This window comes from Scomber japonicus, chromosome 1 (genome assembly GCF_027409825.1).
Source record: "Scomber japonicus isolate fScoJap1 chromosome 1, fScoJap1.pri, whole genome shotgun sequence".
NCBI lineage: Eukaryota > Metazoa > Chordata > Actinopteri > Scombriformes > Scombridae > Scomber > Scomber japonicus.
The window spans coordinates 29,817,867-29,845,256 of NC_070578.1; the positions used below are offsets into that span (position 1 = coordinate 29,817,867).

Below are 27,390 nucleotides of genomic sequence, written 5' to 3' on the forward strand. Positions count from 1 at the left end.
ATATGTGATACTACTATGTATGTACTGTAATACTGCCAAAATATGCAGGCTAAACAAACTACATTATTTTGTATAAAATTGTCATAAAACTGAAACTTTGGATTAAAAAATAATGCATTTCAATGATAATACACAGACAAAAATATAATAGTAATAATGATGAGTAAAAGCATAATAATATGAATCTAGAAAGAGTAATGTTTTATATAGAGAAGGGGAGTGGAATCTGGCATTCGTGACGTACATCAGTTTCACCCAATCAGAAGGCCGATATGCAAATTCCAGGAAGTGGACTCGTTGCAGGCTGAAGCTAGTGAGGCTAGCTGTATGGATCTAAAGAGAGGGTTGCACCACACATCTCACAAAACAGGCAACCAAAACAGGCGGACAAATGAAACGACACGAACAGAAATAAGGCTGGCTCGCTTTTAAGCAAAAATACATTAACGGAGGGGGATTTATTATTATTTTTCTTCAACCGGAGGTAAGTGAGCTAAAAGATGCTAACTCACTCACGGGTGAAATATATAACGGACCCGATAATGCTAACGATTAGATACGCTTATAATTAAGCTACGCGACCAAAATAATAATAATTAAAAAAAAATATATATATATATGTGTTTTTCGTCCTGTGTATTCCCTCAATGTGGAGTTGTTGAGTTATTGTTTTTTTTTAAAGGATGGACACGCTAACTCATCCCTAACATAGAGATAGAGATGTGTTGTCATTTTTCAGGTGTTACGGCGAATTTGGTTACCCCCCCGTGAATATGTTTTCCCCTTTTTATCTTAGCCTTCATCCAACCATATCCCTATTAAACCCCACAAAAAAAATCTTGTGAGATATTTAACTTGGCTGTAAACAGCTCTCTCTGCTACGCCTCAACACGGCGGAGGGAGTGCGACTTGAAACTAGAACATCATTTTTTTGGGGTTAACAGATTTTGACGTAACATCTAATTCGGTTCAGTAGGGCGGAAGAAGATGCTGCGTGGAATGTCGGCCTCCTATTTTTCCACGTTTTATATTTTTTTGCTAAGTACAGTATGTTCTCTCTCTCTCTCTCTCTCTCTCTCTCTCTCTCTCTCTCTCTCTCAGTCTCAGTCTCAGTCTCTCTCTCTCTCTCGGTGTCTTGTTGGGAGTCGTGACAAAGCAGGGAGAGCTAACATTAGCAACTTCTCTCATACCAAATCGGATCGTTTATAGACTGGTACAGTAATATGACATTGACACTTTAATATGTAGGCACTAGCTATACACTACTATCAGATGTAACGTTACTCACTGGCTATGTTTCCCAGTGGATGAGACTGGTAATAGCTGTGTGAATGTGGGCGTGTTGCTAATGTCTGTCTTAAAACAATACTCAGGTGCCTAAATTAACATTTAAAACAGGGTTTTCTTGTTGTATTCATTCATCCTGTTCATACTGGCTATTAGAAGATTCCTGCATAATGCAGTTATGCCTTTAGGCCAAATTGCACAAGCCTCTGTGTAACAATGTATTTGAAAGTTTATCTGAAGCTGTTACATGGTCATCCAAATGAGTCAAATCAAGTAGATACCTTTCAATGTTAAAGTCTTTTTAATGCAAATGTCCCTTTTTTGTTACTATGCTTCCACTTCAGCTTAACAAGGAAACACTGTCAAAGGAAAGAAAAAGAGTGAATTTGATGGTAAAAAAGATATCCACTTGATATGACAAACTCAGATTGTGGAAGCCTCATGTAACCTTCAGAGAAAGCATTGCATGCATTTTTCGTACAAAATAGCTGTGGGGACACACTATGCCTCTGTCACTTGTATTTAAAGCACATTTTAAGGGGATCTCTTATTGGCCAGAATAAACAGGAAGAAATATTACAGTGAGGAAAACCCCTTTCAGTGTTCATATGGGCACCTGACTGCTGTCATAAGACAGACACAGAAAATATTTGGAAAGAAGAACACTGATCAATTACTATAATCAAGTGGTTAATATATTTTCTGTCTTTTTTTTTAATGCTCTTCAGGTTTGACCAGATCACTGTGACGCCACATTAGTAGACTGTGTGAACAAGTTATTATTTTATAAGTTATAAAATGTAAGTAACAGACTATATTCTATTTTTGCATTTTATTTTTGAATGATATATAACATTGTCTGTGTAAATAGTTACAACAGCCTAAACGAGCAAGAGTTTATTTTATATGTGAGGTACTTGGTAATAACAGTGGACACCACATCATCTACACCAACACCTTTATCTATTTTTGTGAAATTCTGTAAAACTACTTCCTTTTTTTGTGATAACAGGAGAGTCTGCAGACTTTCCGTGCTCTTACATTTCCTGTTTTTTACGGTGATTTCACAGCTCAGATGACTTTACTTATTTTATGACATAAATTAATGTTTCAATAAACGTGTTACTACATTACAATCTATGTAAATTAGTGTAGAAATACAGTGTGTCTGCTGGATGGTTTATTTATCATCTATCATCTACGTGGCGGGGCTTCCTTTCAGCACTGCATAACATGTAATGTAATTAAAATGAGTGTATTAAATAAGTGACTGTACTTTATCTGACTGAATTGCTTTCACTCTGTATTCCCACAGATCTGTTGCTGTAGCGCTTTGGGCACCAGAAGGAATATCCAGGTCAGTCAGACATGATCACATACTTCCTCTATGTCTGTGCTTCCCCCCATCTTTGACTTGATCACAGTTAACCAAGAACCAAAGAAGTAATTCACCCATTTTAGACAAAATGGCAGCTCTTTGTTAAAAAAAAAAAAAAAAAATGAAAGGAAGTACAAATCCTGTTTATGTTCTCTAGTCATTGTACTTATGTAAACATTGTTTGTACTGAAATATTAATTTTGGCATTCAGGTATATTTTTGTTTCACAAGAGAAAGCTTGAAAACAACTTTGGTCCACAATTTCATTTTTCAGAGTAATCATGAACACCCACGAGTCAGATGTGCACCCCATCTCTCCGGAGCTGCCGGCGATGTTTGATGGCATGAAGTTGGCGGCAGTCGCCACGGTTCTCTACATCATCGTGCGCTGCCTGAACCTCAAGAGCCCCACCGCGCCCCCAGATCTCACCTTCCAGGACACGCCCCTCAACCTCTTCCTGCTCAAGTCCTGTCCTCAGCTGACCAAAGAGTGAGTTGCTTTCTCAGCTCTGTGTCTGTCACTCAATTCGTTGCCGTGGAAACTGCGCTGCTGCCCGGCCATCTGGGTGCTGCAGTGAAGGTAGCAGTTTATCTGGTTATGATCCCATCTGTCATCAGTGTCCCCGAGTGAGCCAAATGTCGGTACCAGAGATGTCTGGTTTTACTGGCAGCCCCAGCATGAATTAAACAGCTGGCTGGTTTTTTGGCGCCGTTATCTCAGAGATAGAGTGGGTTTGTCTCACTTGCATTATAAACATAGACTTGTTCAGCGCAGAATATTTGCATACTCTATGACTATACTAGTCTTCTCCTCAGGGTAACTATGATGTGTACTATAATTTGAATCTTGCATCAGCATTTATAATAACTAATGCAAACTAGCAGCTGTTGGAACACGTCTAACCAGACTAAACCAAGTTAGCAGCAACTGTAACATCCTGTTTGTTGTTGGGATAATCAGCTGATCCACCTTTCAAAACAATGTAAACTAAAAGCTTGTCCTTTGTTAGTGTCACTGTCCCTGTCCTGTGGTCTGCTGGTGTTATAATACTCCAGAGGAACCTTCAGCGCTGTAGGGTGACTCTCGTCGAGCCTTCATCACGAGTGTCTGCTTATATAACCAAATGTTACTGAGCACTTTGCCTTTCAGCTGCGGTGTCAGTGAATAATAAGGCCAGACTGATGTTTACATTTGAGTCTGGCTTGTTATCATTTCCCGCTAAACGGCCATATTTAACTTTAGAAACGTGTTGTCAATTGGATATGTGTGCGTTAAGATAATTTAAGTATTGGAAGCCGTCGGATTTTTGTTGGCGCTACATTATCTGTGTTGTGTCTCCTTGTTGTCGAGAAGTCAAGTTTTGTAACCCATAATGACACCCTGTGGTGTTGTATAACAGAGATCAATTACACAGCAGGAAGCATAGGAGGGGTGTTGTGGGGTTTACAGAGTCAACAGCATCCTTGTTTGAGAACATGCATGCAGCGTTTTTTTGGCTGACACAAAGAACAATACACAACAAATTACTTGTAGTTCACCTTGATGTCAGCTGTCTGATGTGTTTCTTTTTAATGTAACCCTCGTTTTCCACTTTTTTAGTTTGGTTTGAATAATTAAGAAAATTGCAGCTGATTGTTAAGGATTCTTGTTGTCAACTTTTCAAACAGCAACAAGGCAACATCTGGCAGTAAATAGACCAATGCCAAACAAAATAAAGGCAGACACATATAATTTAATAGCGTCCAACAATAATACATGAGCAAAGTACAGTTGAAAGTCAAGTAAGAAGGGAATAATTCAGTTAACGTATGTGATATTGTAATCTCTTGTATTTCCTGGCTTGAGAGTATCAAAAGCCTGTGCGTTTACTTTTGGACTTTGATCTGGACTTTCAGATCTCTGCTTCAAATGAAATCACACAGAGGCATCTGTTTCCTAGTAGAAATGAAGGACACCAGACAACACCCCCACTCCCAACACACACAAACACACACGGGTACACTCACACACATTGCAGAGGAGAGTGACGTCACCCTTAAAAATCTGCAATATAATTGAAACAAAAGATTTTGCCCCTTTTACCTAAATTCATAACACACACAGATTGAAGCCTGCTTTCTGTGTTTTAACCCTTACATAATGTTCAGAGTCAAATTTTACCCTTTTGTTTTTACATTTGAGAGCTGTAAAAACACCACATACACATTTCTTTTAGCCAGACATCTCCTAATGCGGCCCACAGTCCACAATATATATTATATATGTACAAGTTTCACATGAGTTTATTTTTAAAAAATCAGCATTCAAACATGTTGTATTCATCATATTCTATAAAATGTTCTGCTGGACCATAAAATAGTCATTTTGAATGTCTTTTTTTCACAAGGTTAATCAAACATGAATGTGAATTGGTGAAGAGACTAATTATGAGTCCGAATTTGAACAGAATTAAAATTAGTTGTGGAATATCATGGCTTAGCACGGTTGTGCAGTGGCTCTTAGCTCTCCTGTTTTGTGCTCTGTCATCTTTTTTAGCTATGTCATTTTTTTTTAGCTGCATGTGTGTCTTGTTTTTATCTGGTCGTCATGTTTTTATTGTCTTTAAAGCACAAATGAAGTGGCACCTGTAATCTCATTATGTTAAATATAATGACAATAATGCTTTGTATTCTATTCTATAATTATCTTTTAAAACATGAACTCAGTGAACATTAAGTAAATCTTTAGTTAGATGTAATGAAAGCTTTGTTTACATTAGTAATGTTTGTTTAAAAAAAACCCATGAAACATAAAATAGGTCTATATTCCTCTGAGTTATGATCAGCTGAGAAATGAATCAAGACTTTGATCATTCAGAGGACAAAAAAACACCCAGATTGTGCTAGAAGGTGTCTGTTGTTTCCTACTAATGAACTCTCTACTAATCCGACAGAGTGCTTATCTTCCTATCCACATTACAACGATGAGGTTATCCTCTTCCCCCTGCAGTAGATTAAACCTGCCAAGTACCTTCTAGAAAAGTGTAGTTAAGCTTCAGCTACCTTTTATGCTATAGGTGATTACATTATGTCCTAATGGGAGTAGTCTGCCTTTTGAGTGACAGTCTTACGTCAGACTGTTTTTAGGTGCAGAAAAGCACAGTAAGAGATGAGGGGAAATGCAAAGGTTGAAGGGCTTGTGTAACTGTTGATGTAATTGAACCCTTTGCTCCAGTGCAGCTACTTATCATGTGTTTTGTTCTGTGTACTACGTTCAATCGCGTGGCCACGTTGTATCCATCCTTTTTAGTTTACAAGCAAAGCTGATCGTGTTTATCTTATCTCATCGCTTCAAAAATGGCTCTCTTTAGTTCACAGTCAGGAAATACAAAACATGATACTCAGAGAGGATGTTATATAATAGAAGCAAAGTGAGAAAGAGGCTAATGTGTAACTGTAAACACGTCTTATTTGTATTTTAAAGCTTTGTTTTAATTGAATATGTGAATTCAAGTGTTTTTTAATTTCCCCCACAATTTGAAAAGGAACTAAATCTTCACCTATCACTTCCTTTTTATGGTTCCAATATTATATATAAAAGGACATAATAAGCTGTTATTTATCAGACCTGATTATAATATAAACCTGGTTTCCCTTTAAGAGAGGCAGCAGAAAAAAAACAGCATCTAATCAGGTTCACCTGTTAAAAAGTTGTTTGCATGCTTTTGGTCTGAGCATTGAAATAAGATGGTGATTCATGACAATCTCGCAACATAAGTTACAACATTTCGAAGGAGTATTACATAATCCAACGACTTGACTCCTACATTTAACTCCTACAGAGGTGTGACTGGAATGTAAGTGCTCAGCATAGCTTAACGAAACAGAGCAACACACACCTCATGTTAAACCCTTGATGTCTGGTAAAAGGTTGACGGAGCGATCATCCACATGCAGCTACAGAAATGTGACTTTGTATGCAAACTGTGAGCCAGTATATTGACGTCTGGGTCATAAACCACCAATGCAAATGTATGTGCTCATGATAACATTGTGCACGTCAGTTTTCAGCACTGACCTCATGCTCCTATTGAGTGCAACTGTAGAATAAGCTCATATTTTTAGATACGTTTTAACCCTTACATAGTGTTCAGGGCCAAATTTGACACATTTCTACATTAAAGAGCTGTAAATACAACATATGTGGTGTAGAGACTAATTATGAGTCAGAATATGAACAGTATATGAAGGTTTAAAGCAAAAAAAACAAATTTGTGTTTTTCAGGTACATTCCTCCCTTACTGTGGGGCAAGAGCGGTCACCTCCAGACGGCCTTGTACGGGAAACTCGGTCGGGTGAGTTCACCTCATCCCTGTGGAATAAGGAAGTACTTACCCATGCAAGACGGAGCCACTGCAACCTTTGACCTCTTTGAGCCACTGGGGGACCATCGTACAGGAGGTGATGCATTTAATCAAGATGTACTTATGCTCCTGCTTAGTGCCATTCGGATACGTACTCTTTAGATGATGACAGTTGGCTCTTTGCTGCCACGCCGAACATTTGAACCTGATGTAATGTCATGTGTTTTTTTTTGCATTGCAGTTCTTCTACTGCTGCTTTTGTTTAGTCGCTTCATGTAACACATATTGCGTCTGTTTAGCTGAAGCCAAATTTGACAGACAAACAGCTTAATCCTTTCTTCTGGATCGGCTGCGGCACTCTGCCTCGGCTCCGTTTTATTGTGATGATCTGCTGTTTCGGAGAGTGACATACTCCTCTTGTTATCTGTGCTTACATATTTCTCACTGGGAAATTTCTCTCCAATCTTGCCTGCTCCCTTTCACCAGATGACATCACCATGGTGATATGCCCCGGCATTGGTAACCATAGTGAGAAGCATTACATCCGAACCTTTGTGGATTATGCCCAGAAGGAAGGTTACCGCTGTGCTGTGCTGAACCACCTTGGAGCGCTCCCCAACATTGAGCTTACCTCTCCACGCATGTTTACTTATGGTGAGACCCACGTTGAGTTTTACTGTCCTGACTGAGGAACCTGTATTTGACCTCCAGAGTCACCTTTTCATAATAGGAGCACCCAAGAATATTAACCTGGTTTTTAAAATGAAAAAAAGGATTTTTATTTAATCTGATCATCAGTAATGCTGCATCATCATTTTTGACTCTCATCCAATTATCTAGTGCGGTTCTCTGATAGTAGTGAACACATCTGAAACATTAGTCTGGAAGACTGGTATGCTTTAGTGGCACTATAACTTAATTGTCTAATCTGAATCAGTGAAGTCTTTTCATATTGTAATTTATCTACTCTTAGACAAATCTTATAACAGCTTTCTTTTAAGGATACATAGTTATTCAGATTTAGACTTGAGCTTTGACAGCAGGAGACACAAATACGCCGAATTAAAGGCACCTTCAACCCTAACCGCTGAGCAAAGAATAACTTATTGATCTGTAACTCTGTACCTTTTTCCTCTCAGGGTGCACATGGGAGTTTGCAGCCATGGTCGGGTACATTAAGCGGACGTATCCTCAGACCCAGCTGATCGTAGTAGGCTTCAGTCTTGGCGGAAACATCGTCTGTAAATTCCTGGGCGAGAGCATGACAAACCAGGACAGAGTGCTGTGTTGCGTCAGCGTCTGTCAGGGATACAGCGCTCTCAGGTGGGTTTTTGTCTCATCTCTTAATTACAATTCTTCATATTGTAAAAGCCAGTTACAACACAGGCACTTCACTGGGCAAACATTTCTAAATATAACTGAAGCTCAACATAATACCACAAAGTGATTTATTCTTGCATAATATGTTGATGGAGATGACAGAAATGGAATGTTTTCAGCCATCCAGCTGTGACTGTCACCCTCATCTGTCGTCATTAGTCAGCACAATGAACTATAACACACAATTATTCTTTTTTTTTTTGGGACCAATTCTTTATTTCATTTTCCAAGTGGGGGCTACACATGCAATCGGACAGTACACTTACAACAAGAGTATATAATGTAATCAATAAAGTAAAAATGTACATATGATTGAATACATGTGTTGATACAGTCCGCAGAAAAAAAAAAATTAACAATCCCCACAATCGCCCCATAAGTCCTCAACAATATACATCATCACTCCCCTCCAGAAATGATCCAAATAAATAAAACAAACAAACAAACCCATCTTATGAACTTTATAAATAATAATAATAATTATTATTATAATAATGAATCAATATTGAATCAGAAATCGAATCTATCTGCTAAATCTATTTACAGCAAGGGAAGTTACTTAGTTTGTTGAAATTAACATTACCAGAAGATGTAACTCAGGGTCAGCAAGCATTCAGGCTCTTTGTGTTTGAGCACTAGAGGCTTCTAAAGTTAGTACCTCATAAAATGATAACTTCCACTGATATAATAAGCTTATGGGCGGGTTTCCATCTCCTTACCAAGAATTTCTTTGCAGCAGTTAAGCCCACCAGCAGACCTCTCTTCATATGAAGTGTTAAACTAAGTGATGTATCATAATTCAACAGTAAAATGAACACCATTTTTCTGATTGTGGGGGAAAGGTTTTTGCAAGTTTTGCTTTCATAATACAATCACATGCTTGGTCCTGTGTGCACCAAGCAGCTCTTTATTATTTGCACCAGCACTACTAAAACCGGTTTACTATGTTTTTACTATTTTGCAGTATTTTTAAGTGCCGACAGCAAGATAGACTTGTGATAACAAAATGTCCTGAAGGGCAGCAGCCTCATGTGGTCACAGCTCTGAACTAGTTTGCCCAGTTTTTTTTTTCTAAGGTTTGCTTTAACTTTTCTCTCTTGATGTGTGTGTTCAGGTTGTGTACTCTATATTATGAATCTTTGCCTAAATCCCTTCCATTTGATTAAAGGAGTATAAAGTGGAGTGGTTGGCTTGTACAATACAATGAACTGAAGTGACTGCCTGACATGTCCAGAATACACTTTGTGTACATAGAGATGCATTATGAAACATGCAGTTGAGGACAAGCCAAAATACTAGGATGATGGTTTAAACCATCAGTGCATGTGGGAGTTACAGCGGACGTTGCAGCCTGTGTACATGTTGGACTGAGCCACACCCTCCGTGTTTTAAATGCTGCCAGCGTCTCTTGGCAGTCCAGACAGACTGGGTCTGTTAAAGTTTGGATGTAGGCAGTGAGGATGGGGTGTGTTGTAGAGACTGGCCTTTTGTGAGATTGGATTAGCTGTTTTTTTCCACCCTCTCCATTAATGAATTCTCCTCTCAAATGGATGTCCAAATGTAAACTGGCCCTCCTGTTAGTGGCTCTAGTGAGTCTATTCCTCTTTCCTACTCTTAGTGTTCACAACACTTACTTTTGGCCCCTTTCATAATTGTACCGAATGGTATTTTCTAATTTCCCAATGGCCATTTATTGGTTTGTTTTTGTGTTGGTTTAGCTGCTCTCTGTCAGTGAGCTGCATATTAATGGCGACACTATTTTTACTCTCCACCAGCGTGACTCTTTGTCCAGAGGATTACACCCGACATTCAGCATGTTGTTTGGAATGCAGACAGGCTGCACAAAGCTAACTTCCTGTGTGTTTGTCTCTCCATCTCTCAGGGCCCAGGAAACATTCCTACAGTGGGACCAGTTCAGACGCTTCTACAACTTTCTCATGGCTGACAACATGAAGAAAATCATCCTCTCACACAAGTATTACTTTGTTCCTCCACCTGCAATACAAACTATTTCACAATAGTTTCTCAATTTGTAAAGTCAGACGGGTTTTTGATGACAGTGCGCTCACATCTTACATCAGCATCAATGTCAACATCATTTGTCAGTTCTCTAAATATTTCCTAAATTTCCACATGAAAGCACAATTTCTCACTCTGAATATAGAGCAAAGACATAAACAACTAAACAAATCTCCTTCATTCTGCTTTGAGAGAATAGGTGTAAATGAAGGGAAACGCAGGGTCTTGGTGTAGCATTTCCAATTTAGGTTGAAATGATGACTCAATAAACTAATTTATTAAATGACAGAAAATGAATAGGCTATATATTTTGATTAATTGAATAGCTTTTTTTCCTTTTTTAAAAATCCAAATATGTTTTGGTTTCAGCTTCTCCTGTGTGATGATTTTAGTGTCATACATGAGAGTAAACTGAACACACTCAATCAAACAAAACAAAACAAAAAGTCAGTAACAGTGATAAAAGATTGACACATTTAGCAATACTTAAAATGATCATTAGTTACAGCCCTAGTTTTCATATATATGTAAGCTACAGTTAATAGTTAACTGCATAGCACTAATACATGAATATTGAACTTCACACTAAGCAGTCGTTGATTTCAACATATTTTATGAATAATATTCTTTTTTGCATTTTTGTGTGTTACAGACAAAGTTTGTTTGGGGGAGGCTCGCCTAAAATGATCGATGCAGATGTCAGTCGGCTGTACACAGCAACGTCCATGATGCATATTGATGATAATATCATGAGGTATGTGGAGCAAATAGTTTGGTGAGGTTGCCTCCAGTGAAAGTCACAACGTTCAGTTGAGTTGTTTCGATGTGGTTGGATGCAGATCAGCAGTTTTCTATCTCCTTATCTGTATTTTACCTGGAACTTACAGTTGTAATAGTAGATTAATATAAGATATATGAGATGTTCTGGTCAAGCAGGGTTGTAGCTATAGCAAATTCTTTTTGATGGTTTTTCTCATTAAAGATTAATTAATGATCCTCATTTTTTTTCGGGTTTCAACAGAAAATTCCACGGCCACAGCTCTCTCAAAGAGTACTATGAGAAGGAGAGTTGTGTACATTATATTCACAATGTAAGAAATGTTTTTTTTATTGCATACATTTCATATTATCTCAAATAATGTTATTTGTCTGTTTGTGTTGAATTGTCTGAATTATAATTCCTGGTTTTGTAGGTGAACGTGCCACTGCTGCTAGTAAACTCTGCAGATGATCCTCTGGTTCATGATTCACTGCTCAACATCCCTCGCACACTAGCAGGTAACAATCATGTTCACTCAAGCAACCATCAAGCACACTTTTTCTTCTTTATTAGTCATTTACTTGGCAGCATGAACCTTGAAGTTGATTCTGCTCACATTTCAGTAATGGGTTGGGTGTTTTTGTCACCATGTTGTAGCTGCAATAGATCCCAGAGTCTAGTTTAAAACTACACTGATGTATTGGTATATTGGTTTATTCTATACATATTTGACAGGTCGTTAGAAAGGTTGTTCTAATATTAAGAAGAAAATGCTCAAACTTCTGCAAATCAGAGTTCCTAAAGTTTCATTTTTTGAAAATTAAGATATAGAGTACTGCATATAATATTTAAGTCACATGGTATTGTTAAAGTCTGATTTTTAAATAATACAATTATAAGTGATAGGTGATCATATTCAATCATACAGAATACTTAAAACTGCAGACACAGATTTCTAAAAATAACAGTATAACACAATAATAATGGCGTCCCGTTTTACAGTGCAGCTCTGTACTTGAATTCGTCAAGCAGTTGAAGTACCTGCAGATGTACAGCTACACATATTTAAATAAATCCTGTATTGGCTCCAACGTGTTTTAATGCCACAGGCTCGTCCGGTTTGACTAACAGCTGCTGATGACACCTTTTAGATTTATTGGTTTTGTTTTTATTTGGCTGCTGGCTCAAAAGGTCATCTGATAAAATGTGCTCCCCACCCTGAGCAGGTTCGGGTGTGGCACACGTCTATGAGTAATGTCTGCTGTCGTCACACTCGTCCACACATATAGCTAGAGTGTCCACCTGTCTGTCTGTCTATCTATTTAAAAGGGAGTTAAACGACTTCCCGACCTCCCCACCTTTAAGATTTTATCATGGAAAGGAGCCTTTATCTAATTTTCACGAACATAATGAGGCAATCTATTTTTGGCTGCACGTCACACAGTGACTAGTGACTAAGCTTCCTTTCTCTTTGAGCCTGTGCTATAATTAAACTTACTGACCACTTGAACTATTTTGGAAAAGGAAAATCCCTCATATAAGAGTGTGTGTGGGTGCATGGATCCTGACTGAGAGCACATGAGACTCAATCATTCATGTGTCTCGAGAGAGCAACACTTACTGAAAAGAGGATCAGTCGCCCCTTCATCCTAAAATGCCGTAGAGTGACTCAGACTCATGGCAAACAGGAATTGACGCTATGACTGCCTCAATTGAAACTGTCTGCCTCAATAATGGCAATAATTTGTTTCTGTCATGTCACAGTAAGTTATGCACCTGTGCTCTCCTCTTCAAAGCTTGCACGTCTTTAATTTTTTTAAGTACGAGCTGTTCTCCGGACCGTCACATTTTGTTCCCACCTGTCACTTAGTGCCTGGTGAGATGGTGGCTCAGGATCTCCACAAGCATTTCAGTTGTCCCCTGGCAGCTCAGCAGCTGTCATGAATAGCGGTGAAAGATCTTAATCACTAGTCAGCCTCATCGGACTCTCCCACTAACCCAGATAAAAGCAGGAGAATAAAAAGATCCAGGCCAATCCTTTTCAGGAACTCTGAAAGCCTGGGTGTTCACAGCTGTGGCAATCCATATAGGTTTATACTGCAATCACAAAGAGATTAATGATTTGTCTGCAGCGTGGAGACGACCTACTTTAAAGAGTTTCAGGGTTTGCTGTGTTTGTGAATGAAGTAGAGTCAGCAGGGGTTTATTCACACTCAGCGACGAGAGCATTAATACTGTCAGACGGTGAATTTCAGTGATAAGGCCCGGCTCGTAGTTTATCCCTGAAGTGTTGAATTGGGTTGAAATCAGGGAGGGCTTTGTGCTGGCTAGTTAAGTTCTTCAACAGCAAACTTGGAAAACATGACATTAGGGGCCATGCTTTGTGGACAGTTGCGTCTCCACATGCTTTTGGTTATTTAGGGAAAGGTAAGCTATGTGTGACAGTCTGAGAGATCTGCCAGGCAAACGAGCGTGTCTTGAGCCTTAAACAAGAGGCTGCATCTTAAGCTTCAATATCCTCTTAATATAACTATAATCTTCAAAATCACCTCCAATTTAAACAATGGACAAAATTAATCAAGGGAATAGTTTAACATTTTATTTTAAACAGATTATTTGCTGAGAGTTGGACAAGAAGATCAATACCACTTTCATGGCTGCAGTCAGTTGGCTTAGATCAGCACTGGTTACAAAACAAGCATATTAGGAGCTCTAAAGCTCACTAATTAACATGTTATATCTATGTGTTTAATCTGGTTGCCAGGCGATCAGGGCATATGACTCACAGACAAAGTCAAGCTAGCAGTTTCCCTCCATTTCAAGTCTTTGTGCTAAGCTAAGCTAACTGGCTGCAGGTTGTAGCCTAACTCCTAGAAAGAAAGCAAGTAAGCATATTTCGAAAAATGTCAAACAGTGCTTTTACATTTATACACAGTAATTTATGGTAAGCAATAATACATTTTCTACCTCAAGACATAGTTAAGACTTAAGTCTTAATTTGTATTAAGTCAGCATCTGGTGGCAATTAAAGAACCTTGTTAATGACTCAACCCATCAGCCGTGGTGGTGGCCACTTAAGCATACTGCCTTAGGATGAGTCATGCTGTTATCTGTTCTCGAGCAAACACACCCTCCGTATCTCCACCAGGCATTAACCACCCCTGTCAAAGCCATATTTGGATACGTTTCCAGTGTTAGTTTCAGTTTTAAATGTGTACACACTGTCCAGAGTACAGACACCTCATTACTGTGTTCTGTGTTGTCTTTTAGCAAAGAAGCCGAATGTGATCTTTGCCCTGACGTTACACGGAGGCCACCTGGGCTTCTTCAAGGGCGCGGTGCTCTTCCCCCAGCCCCTCACCTGGATGGACAAAGTGATTGTGGGCTACGCCAACGCCATGTGCCAGTGGGAGAAACAGAAACCGCCGTGCCAAAGTGGCCACATGAGTGAGAGCTCCTGCGCCGGGGAGAAAGCTTAAACCTCTGACCTCTGTGTCTCTCTCACTCTGTCTCTTCCTTCTCACCTTTCACCCAGACACACCACTGTCCTACAGCACTGAGGAGGCACCCGAACCAAACCTGAAACTGCTCTCTCTTGTCTGCCTTCTCCTCTGGTGCTACTTACTGCTACTGACCCCCACCCTCTCCCCTTCCCTCTCCGCCCTCTCCGCCCTCTCCGCCCTCCGCCCTCTTCACGTCCCCCTCCCACGTTTCCATGCCTACACCACAGTTACCCTTTGTAAACACCATCACCTTACAGTCTGTGAAGGAACAAAAACAACTAACTGCCTTTGTGCTCTTTTCCGTTGAGAGGACTTTGAATTCAGAGCAGGAGTGATTCGTTCCTCTTCGCGTACACAGCGACGATCATTGGCTAACAGAGGTGTCGACCAAATATGACAAGAAAAGGAAAGTGAGAGCACCAATTTAGAGTAGTACAGTGAAAAAACAAGAGCACACAAGAAGCCTCCAAGGAAACAAGAACTGTGCTGCAGTCGGTGCCCATTTACTGCACCTGTAAGAAGCTCACTTTTTATCACCGCCAAGGCCATATAGCCTAGTCTGCTGTCTTAACCAACACAGCGTCTTTGTAGTATGTATGTAACTCACAGATGTAGTGTGTATGTCTGCGTGTGCCTGTGTAGACCGAGAGTTAAAAGACCCGTGACGGAGCATGTGGCCCTTTTGTGTTTGGTTCTCAGTTCATGGTCTTTTTTCGACCCTTATACGTTCTTTTGGGTTGTTGTCTGTAGAAAAATGTACAGTAGAAGTAACTAAGTAGTGGGATTCTTCACATTATTTCTAGCTCTTTACAACATCCAGCGCTTATGTTTGGCACTCAAGTGTTTCATTGCTTACCAGACGTGAGCAGGGATCAACCCCGGATTGGGATCCATGCACATTCCCACAATCACATTCGATCACTTTGATTCAGTGCACTTTACACCATGTATGCTACAATCTTTTTTTTTCCCCCCCCTCATTAGCTGAACTGCAGGTGTGGAGATTAGCGTTGGTTTAGCTCTCTGAGAGGAAGAATCGAAGGGAGCGAGGATGATAACAAAATGTTAGATGACTCAAATGTTCCCTGTGTTGTCGTTTTTTTTCTTTCTTTTTTTCTTTCTTTCTTTCTTTCTTTGAGCCCTCTTACTCATTCGTCTGCCTTTGATCAGCTGCAGGTCCAGTTGAGACTCTGATATCCTTTTTCTCTTACTGCACAGACACAGACCTACCGCCAGCACACAGAGGCTAGCGCTCAACTCTGTAAACACCTCATGTGGTGAAAACATCTCTGTATCACCTTTTTTTTTCTCACAGATCATTCTGTTGTTCCAGATTTTGAAAATGCAGCCTACTGATTAATCGGCGTGGTGCTGTGAAATTGAAAGTTAAGCAGTTGTTTTGTATTTTTTTTTTTTTTTTTTTCTATTTAATAATCTGAGCTGTGAGGTGTGATGAGCAGGAGGGCTGAGAATACTAATGCTAAACCAAATGTTTATTTTGTGGACTGTTTGTAGAATACTGGTGATCGTTATATTGTATTATAAAACAGGAAACAGTGCATGCGTGAAAGAACAGACAGATTTTTAAAGGAAGGGAACATTTCTTTCTTTCTTTTCAAAGATATTGAAAAGCTTTTCCTTTTTTTTTTCTTTAAAAAAAAATCTTAACTGGACTGAGCGTTAACGCTTTTGGTGTTCAGAAGAGTGCAGCAGCGTGGACTGAAAACCTGTCTTGATGAAATAACACTGCAGTACTGGGACCTGTAGACGTTTAAAAACCTGTATCTAACTGAGCATGTGTTGCTAAATTGTGGTGACGGCTGAGGAAAGTCCAGCCAAGTAATCTGTAGTCTAAAAAAAAACTGCTAATGAACACTGATGAGACAGATGGGTGGTTTGAAACGATGAAGGCATCTGGCAGCAGTTCATTTTGTAAGTCGTTTTAGGCCAGCGTCTGTCGTGGTGTAAGACCTGGGGTGATTAGTGTTTGTCAGTATCTGAACAATTCATAAGAACTACAAACATCTGCTACTACTGAACAATTCTCCAGTTTTCTTTTATACTTATTTAAGTCTGTAAGATACAGAAATTATGGTTTAAGAACAATTATTTTATAATGATTATCTATTATCTATTTATTATTATCTAAGTGTTAAGTTCATTCTTGACTGTGGAAATAGTTTGTTTGTTTTTTGGTCAAAGAATAATGCTGTAATAGTGACTCTGATCACTATTGAAATTGAATTAGTTTTTCTTTGAATTTTTTTTTTTGGTTAATAATGGTTGTAAAAACTTAACCTTCTTGAAGTGGAGTTTATTATTTTCAAACACTATGAAATCCAGGTGTTAATCTCACAAATGCTGGCTTAGTTAATATTGAAAATAAGGATGTACCAATATTCTTCAACTCAGGGTATCTGTTAATACCAGTGCTCCCTTTTCCCTCATTTTAAATCTGCATACCTCACTGTGTGGAAGCTTTTTTAACTCATTTTCATGTACTGTAAAATAAAATGAAACAAGGGATTGCTGTAGTAATACGAACCGAATTAGCACTAATGACACTGGTAGTGGAAACACTGAATTTTTTAACAACACTAACCAATAATCATTTAAAGTGGGTCAGCCACATCATGGCAGATCCCAGACCCACTTATTTAAGGTCAGTATTGACACCGATGGGATCTGGTGGGTCAGGTCGGTGCATCTCTAACTGAAAAGTGAGGACATGCTGTCTGAGCCGCCACCCTCTTTGTTGCCTCTGAATACTGATTTTTTTCAAACCACAAATCACTGTTGCCATCTGTTGTCAGGGAGACCAAACTACAACACGCTGGTCATTCATGGCGCACGTCCTCTCATCCACCCTGCAGTCTGATTATATGGTTCAGTCTTGAGTCAGGTGTGGTTGAGATGTATTCTGGCTCGTAGTAAATACTAGACGAATATTGATGACACCAGCACAAACCCAGTTTCTGCAGTAATGCCACGAGAGCCATTTGTGTTCTTTAAGATTTTTGCCTCCTCCATTTTTGCACAGAAATGCAGGTTTGGATGTATTATTTGGATGTATTTTTTTTCTAGTTAAATATTTTATGTATTTTTTTGTTTAGTTTTTTTTTGTATTTGTACTTAATGTTAATATGTTGACTTGTGTTATTTACTTGTGCAAATGCATCAGAGTGTGAGTGTTGATGAGTAAACATATGTATACTGTGTCATATCACCACCTCTGATTGACAAAAAACCAAAACTTCTTCACTTTAATACATGAAAAAGCAAAAGAAATATATAAAGATAGTGTATATTAAAACATTTCTGAGGGACCAGGGATGAAAATTGAAGGCAATAACCAACTAGGAGGGATTCGCTTACCAATGTAATGCTAATATGACAAGAAGTAGTGTCAAAATGTAGTAGACTAAAACATGTCATACGCATTAAGATCATTTTCTTGAGGAGTGTGTGATCTGAAATGTTGTTTTACTGTGTTGATATGAGAAAGTATTCCTCTGTATTTATCCTAACCCCAGTGCTTCAAGGATCCTATTTTTTCAAGATTGTGGGCTCGTCTTTAATTGCTGGGAAAGAATTCAGTTATAAATCTCCTTAAATGTAAATTAATCGACAAATACACCTCGAATTGGTTCTTTTTAAGAGTATTTCCATCTGAAATCTTACAAACCTAAAGCAAGTGGATTAAGAGCCCACATGAGTAACAAAGTATGTTAACCTACAGTAACCATTTTACAGCTTTACTTTCGTGTTTACAAATATTTTGATGCTGAAAGATGGTTAAAGGAGGCGGCGATGACGAGGAGGTGCACACATAGTCACACAACATGATGTACTCTGATGTTGAACGCTGGGTGTTTTTGTTAAAAGAAAACCAGTGGTCTGTGTGATCTAATTATGTGAGGAAATATGGTTATTGTGTTCCAAAATAAATTATTTTCTCAAAAGAACTGTTGCCTTTTCACTTTACTTACTTTTCTTTTTTTTTTAACCTCTTGAACATCAATGTAGAGGAAACTGTTGTCTGGTTATTTTGTACCTTTGCTTAATGGCTGTAGGATTAGTGAGGTTTTCACAGAGGGAGACGGGCCTCTCCAAACATCTTCAGGGGAGGCTCAATGAATAGAAGTGAAAAATAATTTAACATTAACATTAGGTGTTACATTAGTTAGGAGTTAAAATAGCCTAAATGTATAATTCAGAGATACATTAGTTTTGGGGAATTGTACTGTTTTTCCAACTTTCCCAGAGTCAGAAACTAATAAATACCTTCAGACAGACCTTTTATATGTATTTTAAGTAATGTGAACTATGTCAAACAGAAACATTAGCCTATCTTGGTTCAACTCTTAAATGTCTCTCAGATCAAATAACATAATCATGATCACATATGCATCTGGGAACTCAGTGAAACAAAGCCAACTGAGGGGGCACCTTTTTTTCCCCAGCTTTGTTTGAGAGGAGGCCCACACTCTCAGACTAACCCCTGATTTATGGTACAGCTGAGCCCCCTTGTGGTGACTGTGTTGTAAGCTCTTTATTTTTTTCTCTTACCAGCCTTTGCAACTTGACTTGTATGAGTGATGAAACAGCCTGCAAGAGAAAAGAAAGTTTTAATGCCTTCAGTTTGGCTGCCTGTCCCGCTTGTACTTTTAATGGACACGGTTAAAGTCAGGGGTATAACTTGTTTCTTAAATTTAATTGCAATGCATTCAGAAACAGGAATGCTATGCAGATACTTGAGACTGAGAAAGTGGCACATTTGACATGCAGCACCTTGCTTCAAATCTTCTTCAAAACAGAAATTTATTGAAATAAACCTGCTTTAAATGGTAATAGTTAAAGGACAGGTTCACAACTTTTCAAATGGACAGTTACATTTTTCTTGCTGTGATCTACTCTTGTTCATACTGACCATTAGAAGATATCTTAAAATGCACTTTCAGTGTAAGTGCACTGCCATGCATCCATGCAAAAATATATGTAAACGTTTATTTGAAGGTATTAAGAGGCTTAGCCAGTCAAATGAGTTAAATCAGTTCAATATCTTCTAAGTTAGTCTTTTTAACATCAAATTCCCACTTTTTGATCATCCTACCACATGAAAACAGTGTCCACACACAAAGAGGGAAAGCGCTGTGGAAGATTCTAAATTTGTCTAAATCTGGCTGAAGCCTCATATTATTCTGCCATAAGCTTTTAAATACATTTTCCACCTATTACTTACATTGTAGAGTATTCCAATAGTCAGTATGAACAGGAGGAATGATTACAGCGAGGACACCTGTTTCAATGTTAATTTGTGCACCTGACTATTGTTTTAAGTTTTAAAGCTTGAAAAACTGTGAACTCGTCCTTTAATGGTAATGAACGAGGTGAAAACCCAAAGACATGTGATAAAAGTGACAATTCATATAAAATTACAGACAGAAAAAAATCTATTTTATTGAAATCCAATGCAAACTGTAAAATGGACCTTTGTGGTACATCAGGCATCACGTCGAGTGTCACATCTCTCTTAATACTTGAAGAACCTGACACAAGGCTGTTGAGAAACACAACGGATTTTGATGGCACTGCATTAGGAGACCCCTGCTCCTAAAACATTAATATAACACAGGCTTATCCATGATCAATTTTCCCTCTTCAAATCATTCTAAACTTCACCCTCGACACTGTAATATACAGGATCTGAACTACTGCAATATCTGTACTCGTTCATCTGACAGGATTGTAGGCACGAGGCTGCTCTGCATGTTGTGAAATTTAAGGCAAATGACACCAAAACAAACTCAGACATTATCCTGGTTGCGAGCTACAACATCACATTACCAACTTGTACAGTAACAACGAATATCACTGCTTTAAAATCCCAAACATATACCATCAGTCATTCTTTCTGTAATCTCTAAACATCCATTTTCTTTCCCATTTATATCATCATATATTACTCCTTTCCAAACCATCATCTGGTCCTAACTCTAGATACTTCTTTTTGCTCATAGGAACTGCCTGAATATAGTAAAAATGTCAACCTAGCTTCAAAATAGACCACATATGTGATATGATCACAAAAGAAGCATCTAGGGCAAAGGACACTATTGCTCTTGGTTTTAGTGGACTCTTTCTTTCAGAGAGCAGTGTCTTCAGAGCCAAAAAGCTTGGTGGCAATGGCCTGGCAGTCGGCTACAGACGCCTTCCCATCGAAGTCTGACGGCAGGATGTCTGCGTCAAATTCCTTGATGTAGTTTTCCAGCTCATCACCATGAACAAAGACCTGCAGAAATGTACAAACAGCATTCAGAGAAAATTACTAAAAAAATGATCAGAACTGTGTGATTTCAGTTGAATGTGGTTGGTGATTTTCTATATTTTTTTCTTATTGTCAAAAAAACTTAAGTGCAGATCCAAACTAACAATGAACTGATCCACTTTCAATTACTGTGTGTCTCCAAAGTGATATATCTTCTTATACTGTGCCCAAGAACTATTAAAAGGACATCATTGAGTCACACTGTTGCACTTGGTGACATGACCCTTGACTACAAACAGTTGGGGCATGTTACTTTGCTAAGAAACAGCTCCAAAGACCAATAACAGCGATCACATTTTCAGTCTTTGGAGAGTAGTTCTGTGTGGCCAAACTTTTTGTTTTGGAGGAACCCAGTGCAACAATGTGACTCACTGCACAGAGGTATAAGATAGATCAGGCTTTAGATACACACACAATACAACAAGTGGGACACATTATTGTTGGTTTGAGATTATTCACAACATGAAAAACATAGAGAACTGCCAGCCTCCTGCTTTAAAGAAACCATCCATGTGTCTCCCTCCAACATCTTCCCCTACGCCCACCCGCTCACCCTCCGTCCATACCCTCTCCAGTAGCTTGCTCTTCATGAAGGGCTTGACCACATTGTATGTAGTGGTGAAGTACCAGGGCTGGTGAGTAACGTGGACTGCCTTGAAGCGTGCAGGGAAGGAGTCCTGCAGAAAAACACACAAAACAGGCAAAATATTTTAAACTTCTTTAAGTTCCACATCAAGAAATTCTCAGTTATTCATTGGTGTCTTTTCCTCTGACCTGCAACATGTCCACCATCTTCTTGAGCTCAGCCGGCTTAATGCCTGAGGCGTGCTGCATGGTGAAACCCTTGAAGTTCTCAATCAGGACAAAGCCATTAATCTGGGTCTCTTCATTCTCAAGCAGCTTCTCCAGGATCACACAGTATGCTCTTAAGATCTGTGACACAAAACAAAGGCATTATTATTTAAGAAGAAAAAAAGTTCTATGTTTCTTCAATCTTGCAGTCTGTAAGGGTTATTACCTCATCGAAGGTGATCTCCTCCAGGTCCCAGTTCTCAATGTTGAAGAGCAGAACCACGCGGCCATACTTGTCCCTGCTGGGCAGAACCACAGGGTAGCCCGCCTCAATGGTGCTGCGGACCGCCTCAGGGGTCAGGTTCTCAAACAGCTCAGGATACTCCTTCCTGAAGCGCACGTAACCTACACACACACACACACACACACACACACACACATTACTGCATTCTCTTATCGGTCACTAATGAATCACAAATCCTCCATGTATAGTGTGAGTGTTCAATGCTAAACACAATGACACCACTGTCTCAGTGCATCTACAGTGCTGCTCTCTTAATACTGAGGCACCAATTAATATCCAGTGTGTGTGTCTGTGTGTGTGTGTGTGCGTGTGTTTTACTCACAAGCGGCAATTAACTCCACAGAATGAGTTCACATCACATTCCCCTCTCACACTAACAAGTTCTGCTTTTGCATTCATAAATGTGTGTGTGTGTGTGTTTTCTTGTGTCTTTGTGAGGACCAAATATTCTCACAGTGATTTTCAAGATCAGGAAAAAAACATTCATAGACCATTGATCCTTTTTGTTGGTCCTGAGCGACCAGCAATTTTGAGTAATTTCTGGCCTCGATATTTGGTTTGGGGCAGAGATATTCTTGAGTTTCTATCCACTAAGGTTTAAACTATCAAGGTTGAATTTAGAGTTGAAATCAGCTTACATTTTGAGGTATTATGCTCAAGTTTTGCTGATTTTACTCTATTTTTTGTCTTCAAGAAAACTATTAAAATTAAATAAGAAGTCCTGAGCACACAAACAAAAAATAAGCAAGTCAGTGTCTCCTTATCAGTATCACACCGCGCAGCTTTTTGATCTCATACCCTCTCCCAGACCAACACAATGAGAACAGGCGCTGTGAAGTTCCCAGCAGAGCACTGAGAGTTCACAAGTAAAGTAAACTTGCTGTCCCATTTGGACACAAAGGACCGCTTTGTCAGGGGAAACTCAGAAGCATCTCAAAGCCCCCAATTAATGAACACATGCCTCCCTGTCTCAGTGATGGGGATTCATGCATACAAGGAGCACAAAAGAGGCCTCACCTTCAATTATTGAAGGAAAATGTCTGCAGAGTTTGAATCCAAAATATATGAAAAACAAAATAATTCAAGCAAAAATTCATTTTTGTATCACAGTTTGTCCCGACAGGAGAATTGTCATAGACTTCATTGACAGACACTCACCCTTCATGAGGTCGTGGGATCTGACAACATCAAACTTGCGGGCTCTGAGGAAACGCAGCATTAGAGAGTCAGGTTTGTCCCCAAAGCGCTCTAGCACCAGTTTGGCCAGGTCGTCTCCCTCTGCTGCCCTCTCCTTCATCATGGCCCTCAGGTCCTTCAGTGATGACGCCCGACTCTCATCCGTCTCATTCAACTCATCCTTTGCCTGCAGGGTGAAGAAAAACAGGGACGTAAATGAATGAATCACAACTATTTGTAATTAGTGTGTACACAGCCATCCTGAGTTACTGATTTTTACCTTCTGCACTGTGTGGCTTGGCAGTTTTTGGCACGGCCCAAACACCGGCCCATGATCCTTCACTGTCAAATGTTCCAGCTTGGACCTCATGGCCTGCTCCTCCTCTGACACCATACGGAATGATCCAGTCTGCATAAAGATTTGGTTGTATTACTCCTTTATGTTCTTTTAACATCACTGTTTTCACATTCAGTAGCTGCACTGTGCCACTATTGTGCGTGCTTTACTGCTTGAATACTTCAACAGCAGCTCATTGAGTATTTATAACAAACCCTCACACAGACACACGTGCACCTGAGCCGGAGCACATCCAAAACGATGCACACCAGTGAACGGCTGGTTAATCTGCTTCACATGATTACAGAAAAGACCTTTAAAGCCACTTCTTAAAAACAGCTTAAGGGTCCATCCCAGAGCCAGCATCTACTGGCACAATAACAGCATTAAGCAGCATCATGCGCTGACAGTCAAACCTCCAAGAGCTGATGCCCTTAACCCAGACCCAAGGCACTTAACCAATGAACTGTAGCCAAACACTGACAAGCAGCGGTGTAAACAGAGACAAAGTGACATCTATTGTTGGAGAGTAATTAAACTTACAGCAGCCATGGTTGCAGCGTCTCACAGCAGGTTCACTAAACACTGTAGAGAAAGGAGAGTTGGCACAAGCAGAATGTGAACACATCAAACAAGAGAGTCGAGTCTGCACCGTTTCTTTCAGAGTGGTCCAAACACCAAGGCCATAAATTAATCCAGTCATTTGCATATTACATAATCTATATATTTTTTAAAATCTTGTGGCTATGTGACATCCAAATGTTGAAAATGAAAATTGGTGTCATTACTGGTGAGTAGAGCAGATATCATTTTACCTAAAGTTTTGATATATTTTGTAATATATCAAATAAACACTGCTCATCTATCACACTGAATGATCCAAACTAACTTATCTAAAAACAGGACCACACTTATATTGTACATGGAAAGCACACACTTTTTGAATGTTGCTGAACAGGCAGTCTCATTGCCAGTATGAATATCTGGTCAAATATTGTTAATTTAGCATAAAACTAAATATTAATGTTGATTAACATTGCTTTAACAAGCTACCAGCAGAACTGAAATCAGCCCTAACTGTGAACATTTTTAAATCCAGGTTAAAAACACTTCTATTTGCCTGTGCTTATGATTGAGCTCATTTAAAGCACTTTACATTTTAATCTTTCATTTGCACTGTATGTCGTTTTAATGAAAGAAATCACACAAGGAAAATCTGAAATGCCTCTATGATTATTCTTGGCAGGAAAAATTACACCTGAAGGTCTTATTTCACCAATTAGAGTGTAAGATTTATTACCAAATTACATGAGAAAGCTACTCTACACTCTGCTGTAAGGTGTAAATTAAGTTAAATACAGAATATCAAAACATATGATACCACTAAAGTTACTTTTAGACACCTTCCTTATTTGCAGTAAAAGATGGTAAAAGATCTGTCCTGCAAGTGTTGCTTATTACAATTGTTTTCTTTTATTTCTCACTTTTAATCATAATGCTAAACAGTTTCAATATCTTAATTTCCTGATCTGTTCATCTAGAAACTGTCCAGTACTGGAGGTTCAATTTAACCAAAGAGCAGAGCAGCCTTACCTGAAGCAGACGGGATGAGTGAGCTACAGAGAGTGGCAAAGACAGCAGGAGTGGAGAGGACCAGGAGGGGAGGAGTTACTGGAAACGTCACTCAAAGTAGGATTAAAATGACACAATGGATTACAATGAGTGGCTAATCTACATAATGAAAATTGGGAAGTGAAGGAGGAGCTGTGATGGAGGATGAGAGGCATACTGGTCTGGACTGGTCACTATGGTAGTATGGTAGCCTACAGGGGCAAAACACAACAGCACTGGATTAAAATAAAACTCATCAACATTTCATATAACACATTCAAACATGTAGAAAACACAAAAATGAACACACACAAAAATTCAGACAACACAGAACTAACACAGAACACATAACCTTTTATAAAACCCCAAAATAGTAAATACCAAAACAGAAAACATTATCGAATATAAAAAAACTCCCATTTCTAAAACATTTCCCAAAACATAAAAACAAATAATAAAACACAATAACTGAATTGAAAACATCATGACATTTCCAAAAACATTGTAAGAAATAAAAGCATAAAATAAAACAAACAGACAAAGCATCATACTCCAAACTTTTGTTTTTCATTCATTCCTGTTAAAAATAAATACAGCATTACGTGACTTTGGAGGCTTTTACAGATATTCTTCTCATTTCTGTCTCTCATATATCATAGTGTGACTCTTGCTCGCTGTCAGCCATCCAGACTGGATGTTAACCCAACATATACAACATGAAAGGTGGGATTTGAGCTCGATGTTCTTGCGCCTGTGGAGATGTCATATGAGCGAGACGACCACCTGTGTAGAAGCCCTCACATTACACATTCCTCTCCGCACATTCTTTGAAATCTTTATGGATTATTTTTCCATGATTGCACAACATCAGACAAATATGTACCAGGAAGTCAAATAATTATATAAATATTTGTTGCTTACAATGATGAGTAATATATCATGCTGAAATTTCTCAACAAATATTTCATACAAACTTTTATGGTCTCCATAAAGTTAATCTGAATGACATTTCCTCTTTCACCACTGATAGATAAAAGTTTTCTTTTATTCAGTGATCTACTTGATAGATTCATACACATTTCATACAAATTAATTGAGTTTTGGTGATCCCTGACTTTCCCTCAATCCCAAAAAGTTGACATTTGTGGATTTGAGTAAAATGTCTCAACAACTACTGGATGGATTGCAGTGACATTCATATCCATGTATGCATCCAGATGAATTATAATACCTCCCTGACCTCCTCCTACATTTCCTGTAACACCATCATTAAGTGAAATCATTAGGTGTGTGCACTTTTCATTTTTTCTGTATTGTACTGCTCACCTTTAATATGCCTTTTTGCTTTGCCTTCACCTAGATTGATCTATTCTACTTTGATTTGTACTTTGGATTAGTTTAGATTTATTACAAAAGGACCTGAACTGAAGTGTGCATTCATAAAGTTATTTTTTAATGTTGTTTAATTGATGTTTTAAATAATCAACTATGGTTTGCACATGTTTTTCATCCCTCTTGACATTTGTGAACCCTAACAATAAAGCATGCCATCCCAGCATGGAAAAATAGACTTTGTGTATGCGTTGAACATAATCTGCATCATGTCTGAGAGAAAAAGAAGAGAATACAGTTGAGTGCCATAACTGAGCTGATAGAAGAGGTTAATGAGCTGTGGATGAACAGAGGAAGCTTCCCTCTCACACTAGAGCCTGATGCTCCACTCAGTCTCTCTCCTCCACACACTGAGGCCTCTGTCATCAGGAACTGGCAGACTTTACTGTACTCTGCTATTGTTTTTCCATCAGAACCTCTCATTAGTGGATGCTCATGAATAAACTCCTATTCGCTCACAGAGATAAACAGGGGTTAACAATGCCTCCATGTATCACATCAGGCATGTCCATACGAGTGTTTTCATCTCTGGTATTCAGTTCATATCTTTGATGTTATGTCACTCTGCGAGCCAACAAAAAGGCCTGCATGAATACATAATACACAGAGGAAAAGACTGTTCTGCTGAGAGAAACCAACTATATTTAATGCATGTAATAATAGTGTTAACAAATTTAGTGCTACAAAGATAGATAGATAGATAGATAGATAGATAGATAGAGAGATAGATAGAGAGATAGATAGATAGATAGATAGATAGATAGATAGATAGATAGATAG

General features: G+C 38.8%; 2 protein-coding genes across 2 annotated transcripts; one reads left to right on the forward strand and one right to left on the reverse strand.

Annotated features, from left to right (window-relative positions):
• The first annotated feature begins 319 nt into the window (after positions 1-319).
• Positions 320-16,769, forward strand: LOC128359421 (monoacylglycerol lipase ABHD2-like). The gene is made up of 12 exons (XM_053319918.1): positions 320-484; positions 2,016-2,091; positions 2,603-2,644; positions 2,940-3,155; positions 6,930-7,105; positions 7,495-7,662; positions 8,148-8,331; positions 10,271-10,363; positions 11,060-11,161; positions 11,429-11,498; positions 11,601-11,685; positions 14,438-16,769. The coding sequence occupies exons 4-12, from the start codon at positions 2,947-2,949 to the stop codon at positions 14,644-14,646; spliced, it is 1,296 nt and encodes a 431-aa protein (XP_053175893.1). The 5' UTR covers positions 320-484; positions 2,016-2,091; positions 2,603-2,644; positions 2,940-2,946; the 3' UTR covers positions 14,647-16,769.
• A 4,046-nt stretch (positions 16,770-20,815) lies between these two features.
• On the reverse strand, positions 20,816-23,688 carry LOC128361178 (retinaldehyde-binding protein 1-like; the record flags this gene model as incomplete). Its single annotated transcript, XM_053321638.1, has 6 exons — positions 20,816-20,962; positions 21,565-21,675; positions 21,773-21,931; positions 22,017-22,195; positions 23,253-23,457; positions 23,551-23,688. Coding segments are annotated over 6 exons (939 nt in total), but the record flags the coding sequence as incomplete, so codon positions are not given.
• Between the last annotated feature and the right edge of the window lie 3,702 nt (positions 23,689-27,390).